This window comes from Oncorhynchus masou, unplaced genomic scaffold (assembly GCF_036934945.1).
Source record: "Oncorhynchus masou masou isolate Uvic2021 unplaced genomic scaffold, UVic_Omas_1.1 unplaced_scaffold_931, whole genome shotgun sequence".
Classification (NCBI taxonomy): Eukaryota; Metazoa; Chordata; class Actinopteri; order Salmoniformes; family Salmonidae; genus Oncorhynchus; species Oncorhynchus masou.
This window is the reverse complement of record NW_027015794.1, coordinates 105025-114119: the sequence shown is the minus strand read 5'-3', so window position 1 is coordinate 114119 and position 9095 is coordinate 105025. Positions and strand designations below refer to the sequence as shown.

Below are 9095 nucleotides of genomic sequence, written 5' to 3'. Positions count from 1 at the left end.
TCCCCTAACCACCGAAAACTCTTTCCACAGTGGGAACAGGGGTAAGGCTTTTCTTCAGAGTGTATTTTCTCATGTTTTTTCAAATACCCTAACTGGGTAAAACGCTTTCCACAATGAGAGCAGTGGTAGAGTTTTTCTCTTGTGTGTATTCCTTCATGCCTTTTCAGATTTCCTAAATGTGTAAATCTCTTTCCACACTGGGAACATTGTAAAGGTTTTTCTCCTGTGTGTTTCTTCTTATGCTCTTTTACGTTCCCTAATGTGGTAAAATCCTTTCCACACTGAGCGCAATGGTAAGGCTTCTCCCTGTATGTGTCCTTTCATGCTGCTTCAGGTTCTCTAACCACCTAAAATTCTTTCCACATTGGGAACAGAGGTAAGCCTTCACTCCAGAGTGAATTCTCTCATGTATTTTTAGGTGTGCTAATCGAGTATAACGCTTTCCACACTGGGAGCAATGGAAAGGCTTCTCTCCTGTGTGTATCCTCTCATGCTCTTTCAGGTGCCTTAACCATGTAAAACCCTTTCCACACTGGGGACATTGGAAAGGCTTTTCTCCTGTGTGTATTTTATCATGCTCTTTCAGAAGTGATGACTGGTTAAATCTCTTTTCACAATGGGAACATTGGAAGAGCTTTTTTACTGCGTGTGTTCTCTCATGCTCTTTGAGCTTAGATAACCACTTAAAACTCTTTCCACACTGGGAGCAGTTGTGTCGTCTCGTTGGTTTGGGAATCTCTGGGTCTGGATTCTCTGAAGGGCTCTTCCCACTGTCAGAGTGAGAGTCTGGTTTCTCTCCTGCCAAAGATAAAACAGATTATTTTGTTAAACAGAGACCTGAATGAATGATTAAACTGTTTTCCTATGAGGTTTAATCCAGACTAGATCCTTCAAAATAAAATCATTATAAAATGCTGATTGGTTGATATTCGCAATAATCTCAGGCAATGCCTTTTAAAAGTTCCATCCATCCTATTTTTTTAGGGGAATATTTAGGCTTTCTGATAATGTATTAACAATAATAAAACAAACAAATGTAAACCCACCCACACTGTGCCATGAGGTCACTGTTCAATCTGCTTTCTGCTGTTAAGGGAGAGGCAAGATCTAAAAAAAATGTTTTTTAAAAGCCCACTTTAAATCTGAGATTTGTTTAACTATCTCATCCATATCTAAAAAAACAAAACATGAAGTCTTTGTCCAAATGCCCAGATATTTATCGGAACCTGATCGATGGGAAAACCATCCAGTGAATAAATATATAGTCCATCTGAAACATCCTGAACTACAGAACAACATGTATTTAGTCTTGTCCACATTACAGTACAAGTTTTAAACCAACCAGGGCGTTCTGTTAGGTAACAAGGTCAGATTGAAGGTCTAACATAGGCTGGCCAACAGTTGGGTCAATGGCATACCTCCAGTGCCTTCGGAAAATATTCAGACCCCTTGACTTTGTCCACATTTTGTTACGTTACAGCCTTATTCTAAACATGGATTAAATGTTTATCCTCATCAATCTACAGACAATAACCCATAATGACATCACAATACCCCATAATGACATCACAATACCCCATAGTGACAAAGTGAAAACAGGTTTTAAAAACCCCCAGAAATACCTTATTTACATAAGTATTCAAACCCTTTGCTTTAAGACTCGAAATTGAGTTCCGTTGCATCCCGTTTCCATTCATCATCCTAGAGATGTTTCTACAAGTTGATTGGACTCCACCTGCAGTAAATTCAATTGACTGGACATCATTTGGAAAGGCACACACCTGTCTATATAGAGCCTTCCCGAAGGACAACCATCTCCGCAGCACTCTACCAATCAAGCCTTAATGGCAGTGGCCAGACAGAAGCCACTCCTCGGTAAAAGGCACATGACAGCCCGCTTGGAGTTTGCAAAAAAGGGCACCTAAAGGACTGTCAGACCATGAGAAACAAGACGATCTGGTCTGATGAAACCAAAACTTAACTCTTTGGCCTGAATGTTAAATCTGGAGGAAATCTAGCACTAGCCCTACTGTGAAGCATGGTGGTGACAGAATCATACTGTGGGAATGTCGTTCAGCGGAAGGGCCAGGGAGACTAGTCTGGATCGAGGAAAAGATGAACGGAGCAAAGTTCAGAGATCCTTGATGAAAACCCCCTCAGACTGGGGTCCTCATCTTTCCAACAAGACAACGACCCTAAGCACATATCCAAGACAACGACCCTAAGCACATATCCAAGACAACGCAGGAGTGGCTTCGGAACAAGTCTCGGAATGTCCTTGAGTGGTCCAGCCAGAGCCCGGACTGGAACCTGATCGAACATCTCTGTAGAGACCTGAAAATAGCTGTAAAGCGACACTCCCCATCCAACCTGACAGAACTTGAGAGGATCTGCAGAGAAGAATGGGAGAAACTCCCCAAATACAGGTGTGCCAAGTTTGTAGCGTCATACCCAAGAAAACTTGAGGCTGTAATCACTGCCAAAAGGTGCTTCAACAAAGTACTGAATACTTATGTAAATGTCATATTTCAGTTTTTATTTTTGTTATAATTAACAAAAAAATTATAAACAACCTGTTTTGATTTGTTATTATGGGGCATTGTGTAGATTGATGAGGGGGAAAAAACGATTGAATCACTTTTAGAATAAGGCTGTAATGTAACAAAATGTGGAAATGCACACAGCAGAGAACATGGAGGAGAGACACACAACAGAGAACATGGAGGAGAGACACACAACAGAGAACATGGAGGAGAGACACACAACAGAGAACATGGAGGAGAGACACACAACAGAGAACATGGAGGAGAGACATACAACAGAGAACATGGAGGAGAGATTAGCGTAGCCTCTTCTGTAGCCTGTCAACTATGTGTCTATCTATCCCTGTTCTCTCCTCTCTGCACAGACCATACAAACGCTCCACACCGCGTGGCCGCGGCCACCCTAATCTGGTGGTCCCAGCGCGCACGACCCACGTGGAGTCCCAGGTCTCCGGTAGCCTCTGGAACTGCCGATCTGCGGCCAACAAGGCAGAGTTCATCTCAGCCTATGCCTCCCTCCAGTCCCTCGACTTCTTGGCACTGACGGAAACATGGATCACCACAGACAACACTGCTACTCCTACTGCTCTCTCTTCGTCCGCCCACGTGTTCTCGCACACCCCGAGAGCTTCTGGTCAGCGGGGTGGTGGCACCGGGATCCTCATCTCTCCCAAGTGGTCATTCTCTCTTTCTCCCCTTACCCATCTGTCTATCGCCTCCTTTGAATTCCATGCTGTCACAGTTACCAGCCCTTTCAAGCTTAACATCCTTATCATTTATCGCCCTCCAGGTTCCTCGGAGAGTTCATCAATGAGCTTGATGCCTTGATAAGCTCCTTTCCTGAGGACGGCTCACCTCTCACAGTCCTGGGCGACTTTAACCTCCCCACGTCTACCTTTGACTCATTCCTCTCTGCCTCCTTCTTTCCACTCCTCTCCTCTTTGACCTCACCCTCTCACCTTCCCCCCTACTCACAAGGCAGGCAATACGCTCGACCTCATCTTTACTAGATGCTGTTCTTCCACTAACCTCATTGCAACTCCCCTCCAAGTCTCCGACCACTACCTTGTATCCTTTTCCCTCTCGCTTTCATCCAACACTTCCCACACTGCCCCTACTCGGATGGTATCGCGCCGTCCCAACCTTCGCTCTCTCTCCCCCGCTACTCTCTCCTCTTCCATCCTATCATCTCTTCCCTCTGCTCATACCTTCTCCAACCTTTCTCCTGATTCTGCCTCCTCAACCCTCCTCTCTTCCCTTTCTGCATCCTTTGACTCTCTATGTCCCCTATCCTCCAGGCCGGCTCGGTCCTCCCCTCCCGCTCCGTGGCTCGACGACTCACTGCGAGCTCACAGAACAGTGCTCCGGGCAGCCGAGCGGAAATGGAGGAAAACTCGCCTCCCTGCGGACCTGGCATCCTTTCACTCCCTCCTCTCTACATTTTCCTCCTCTGTCTCTGCTGCTAAAGCCACTTTCTTCCACTCTAAATTCCAAGCATCTGCCTCTAACCCTAGGAAGCTCTTTGCCACCTTCTCCTCCCTCCTGAATCCTCCTCCCCCTCCCCCCTCCTCCCTCTCTGCAGATGACTTCGTCAACCATTTTGAAAAGAAGGTCGACGACATCCGATCCTCGTTTGCTAAGTCAAACGACACCGCTGGTTCTGCTCACACTGCCCTACCCTGTGCTCTGACCTCTTTCTTCCCTCTCTCTCCAGATGAAATCTCGCTTCTTGTGACGGCCGGCCGCCCAACAACCTGCCCGCTTGACCCTATCCCCTCCTCTCTTCTCCAGACCATTTCCGGAGACCTTCTCCCTTACCTCACCTCGCTCATCAACTCATCCCTGACCGCTGGCTACGTCCCTTCCGTCTTCAAGAGAGCGAGAGTCGCACCCCTTCTGAAAAAACCTACACTCGATCCCTCCGATGTCAACAACTACAGACCAGTATCCCTTCTTTCTTTTCTCTCCAAAACTCTTGAACGTGCCGTCCTTGGCCAGCTCTCCCGCTATCTCTCTCAGAATGACCTTCTTGATCCAAATCAGTCAGGTTTCAAGACTAGTCATTCAACTGAGACTGCTCTTCTCTGTATCACGGAGGCGCTCCGCACTGCTAAAGCTAACTCTCTCTCCTCTGCTCTCATCCTTCTAGACCTATCGGCTGCCTTCGACACTGTGAACCATCAGATCCTCCTCTCCACCCTCTCCGAGTTGGGCATCTCCGGCGCGGCCCACGCTTGATTGCGTCCTACCTGACAGGTCGCTCCTACCAGGTGGCGTGGCGAGAATCTGTCTCCTCGCCACGCGCTCTCACCACTGGTGTCCCCCAGGGCTCTGTTCTAGGCCCTCTCCTATTCTCGCTATACACCAAGTCACTTGGCTCTGTCATAACCTCACATGGTCTCTCCTATCATTGCTATGCAGACGACACACAATTCATCTTCTCCTTTCCCCCTTCTGATGACCAGGTGGCGAATCGCATCTCTGCATGTCTGGCAGACATATCAGTGTGGATGACGGATCACCACCTCAAGCTGAACCTCGGCAAGACGGAGCTGCTCTTCCTCCCGGGGAAGGACTGCCCGTTCCATGATCTCGCCATCACGGTTGACAACTCCATTGTTTCCTCCTCCCAGAGCGCTAAGAACCTTGGCGTGATCCTGGACAACACCCTGTCGTTCTCAACTAACATCAAGGTGGTGGCCCGTTCCTGTAGGTTCATGCTCTACAACATCCGCAGAGTACGACCCTGCCTCACACAGGAAGCGGCGCAGGTCCTAATCCAGGCACTTGTCATCTCCCGTCTGGATTACTGCAACTCGCTGTTGGCTGGGCTCCCTGCCTGTGCCATCAAACCCCTACAACTCATCCAGAACGCCGCAGCCCGTCTGGTGTTCAACCTTCCCAAGTTCTCTCACGTCACCCCGCTCCTCCGCTCTCTCCACTGGCTTCCAGTTGAAGCTCGCATCCGCTACAAGACCATGGTGCTTGCCTACGGAGCTGTGAGGGGAACGGCACCGCAGTACCTCCAGGCTCTGATCAGGCCCTACACCCAAACAAGGGCACTGCGTTCATCCACCTCTGGCCTGCTCGCCTCCCTACCACTGAGGAAGTACAGTTCCCGCTCAGCCCAGTCAAAACTGTTCGCTGCTCTGGCCCCCCAATGGTGGAACAAACTCCCTCACGACGCCAGGACAGCGGAGTCAATCACCACCTTCCGGAGACACCTGAAACCCCACCTCTTCAAGGAATACCTGGGATAGGATAAGTAATCCTTCTCACCCCCCTCCCCCTTAATGATTTAGATGCACTATTGTAAAGTGGCTGTTCCACTGGATGTCAGAAGGTGAATTCACCAATTTGTAAGTCGCTCTGGATAAGAGCGTCTGCTAAATGACTTAAATGTAATGTAATGTAAATGAGAGACACACAACAGAGAACATGGAGGAGAGACACAACAGAGAACATGGAGGAGAGACACACAACAGAGAACATGGAGGAGAGACACACAACAGAGAACATGGAGGAGAGACACAACAGAGAACATGGAGGAGAGACACACAACAGAGAACATGGAGGAGAGACACACAACAGAGAACATGGAGGAGAGACACAACAGAGAACATGGAGGAGAGACACACAACAGAGAACATGGAGGAGAGACACACAACAGAGAACATGGATGAGACACACAACAGAGAACCTGAAACAGCATGAATACCATTGTTGCTGAGTGGCTGGGGGACAGCATGAATACCATTGTTGCTGAGTGGCTGGGGGACAGCATGAATACCATTGTCGCTGAGTGGCTGGGTACAGCATGAATACCATTGTCGCTGAAGGGCTGGGGGACAGCATGAATACCATTGTTGCTGAGTGGCTGGGGGACAGCATGAATAACATTGTTGCTGAGTGGCTGGGGGACAGCATGAATACCATTGTTGCTGAGTGGCTGGGGGACAGCATGAATACCATTGTCGCTGAGTGGCTGGGTACAGCATGAATACCATTGTCGCTGAAGGGCTGGGGGACAGCATGAATACCATTGTTGCTGAGTGGCTGGGGGACAGCATGAATAACATTGTTGCTGAGTGGCTGGCGGACAGCATGAATACCATTGTTGCTGAGTGGCTGGGGGACAGCATGAATACCATTGTTGCTGAGTGGCTGGGGGACAGCATGAATACCATTGTTGCTGAGTGGCTGGGGGACAGCATGAATACCATTGTTGCTGAGTGGCTGGGGGACAGCATGAATACCATTGTTGCTGAGTGGCTGGGGGACAGCATGAATAACATTGTTGCTGAGTGGCTGGGGGACAGCATGAATACCATTGTTGCTGAGTGGCTGGGGGACAGCATGAATACCATTGTTGCTGAGTGGCTGGGGGACAGCATGAATACCATTGTTGCTGAGTGGCTGGGGGACAGCATGAATACCATTGTTGCTGAGTGGCTGGGGGACAGCATGAATACCATTGTTGCTGAGTGGCTGGGGGACAGCATGAATACCATTGTTGCTGAGTGGCAGGGGGACAGCATGAATACCATTGTTGCTGAGTGGCTGGGGGACAGCATGAATACCATTGTTGCTGAGTGGCTGGGGGACAGCATGAATACCATTGTTGCTGAGTGGCAGGGGGACAGCATGAATACCATTGTTGCTGAGTGGCTGGGGGACAGCATGAATACCATTGTTGCTGAGTGGCAGGGGGACAGCATGAATACCATTGTTGCTGAGTGGCTGGGGGACAGCATGAATACCATTGTTGCTGAGTGGCTGGGGGACAGCATGAATACCATTGTTGCTGAGTGGCTGGGGGACAGCATGAATACCGAGGACTGTGAAAAGACAAACACAAAGGTACAGACACATGCATTGTGATATTGCTGTATTGTGTTGTAGATATGTAGTGGTGTAATAATGTTATATGATGTTTTATATTTTGTTTTCTGTGTAATGTAAGTGCCTTAATGTGTTTGGACCCCAGGAAGAGTAGCTGCCTTGGCAGGAACTAATGGGGATCCATAATAAACCCCAGGAAGAGTAGCTGCTGCCTCGTCAGGAACTAATGGGGATCCATAATAAACCACAGGAAGAGTAGCTGCTGCCTTGGCAGGAACTGATGGGGATCCATAATAAACCCCAGGAAGAGTAGCTGCTGCCTTGGCAGGAACAAATGGGGATCCATAATAAACCCCAGGAAGAGTAGCTGCTGCCTTGGCAGGAACAAATGGGGATCCATAATAAACCCCAGGAAGAGTAGCTGCTGCCTTGGCAGGAACTAATGGGGATCCATAATAAACCCCAGGAAGAGTAGCTTCTGCCATGGAGGAATGGGTCAAAATACCAGCAACAGTGTGTGAAAACCTTGTGAAGACTTACAGAAAACATTTGACCTCTGTCATTGCCAACAAATGGGATATAACAAAGTATTGAGATAAACTTTTGTTATTGACCAAATACTTATTTTCCACTATAATTTTCAAATAAATTCATTAAAAATCCTACAATGTGATTTTTTGGAAAAAAATGCTAATTTTGTCTGTCATAGTTGAAGTGTACCTATGATGAAAATTACAGGCCCCTCATCTTTTTAAATGGGAGAACTTGCACAATTGGTGGCTGACTAAATACATTTTTTTGGCCCACTGTATTACAATTCTATTAATACATCATAATGTATTACAATTCTATAGCGCTTTTCATAACCATCTCATGCCTCAGGTTCAGCCTAATGGAACTACCTCCCTGCTTTGAGGATATACAGTATTCATTTACATTATTCACAAACAAAGGAGTAAAACAAGCTTATATTTTGGGTTCGGAGTTCAGTGGACATTTATAAGCTGTATTCTCCAAGAATCAATGGCGAGGCCCAGAGCCAGATATTAAAACGATATATTAATTCAACAAGGACAGTTTGTGGCCCTGCTTTTAAGACGGTACTCACTGGTGTTAATCAGATCTTCAGTCTCCTCTTCCTCTCCTTCCACCTCCTCTTCATCTCCCAATACGTCTTCCTCCTCCTCTTTACGTAAGATAGCCTCCTCTTCCTCTCCAAAAGGTTCTTTCACTATAACATCCTCCTCTTCTTCTTTAAATGTTATGGCCTCCTCTTCCTCATTTTTCATTCTGAAAGCTTCTACCTCCTCTTCTTTCACTGTGACAGCCTCTATCCCCTCTTCATCTTTCACTCTAAAAGATTCCTCTACCTCTTCCTCCTCTTTCATTCTGAAAGCCTCTTCCTCTCCTTTTACTGGACCATCTTCCTCTTCTTTTACGACAATGTTCAGACCCAGAGCTTCTTTCTCCTTCCAGCAGACCTCTTCTTCTTTAGCAAGAGGGGAGTAGCTTAGTGAACTCATGGTTGGTGATGCTAGTTAGCATTAACGAGTAGCCTGGTGCTAAGCTAGCTAGCTACCTGTCTAACAACGTGAATATGAACTTAAATGGGGCAACTGGCTACACGAAAGAAGTTTAAAACACAAAGGCAAATATACACCGAAAGCGTCTAAAGAGCTCCAATGTTTCGACTATTTTGGATAGCAAGCC

At 47.3% G+C, this 9095-nt stretch overlaps 1 protein-coding gene across 1 annotated transcript; it reads right to left on the bottom strand.

The window, feature by feature from the left end:
• Positions 1 to 256: 256 nt before the first annotated feature.
• LOC135538216 (zinc finger protein 3-like) lies at positions 257 to 9095 on the bottom strand. Its single transcript, XM_064964181.1, has 2 exons — positions 8494 to 9095; positions 257 to 798 (listed from the first exon to the last, which is right to left on the bottom strand). The coding sequence occupies exons 1-2, from the start codon at positions 8906 to 8908 to the stop codon at positions 257 to 259; spliced, it is 957 nt and encodes a 318-aa protein (XP_064820253.1). The 5' UTR covers positions 8909 to 9095.

Bases quoted from the DNA above. Each gene is read 5' to 3' on its own strand.
- LOC135538216 (XM_064964181.1), bottom strand. From the start codon at position 8,908: ATGAGTTCACTAAGCTACTCCCCTCTTGCTAAAGAAGAAGAGGTCTGC. The intron at 799-8,493 runs GTGAGTACCGTC...TATCTTTGGCAG, and splicing joins TGAAGATCTGATTAACACCA to GAGAGAAACCAGACTCTCAC.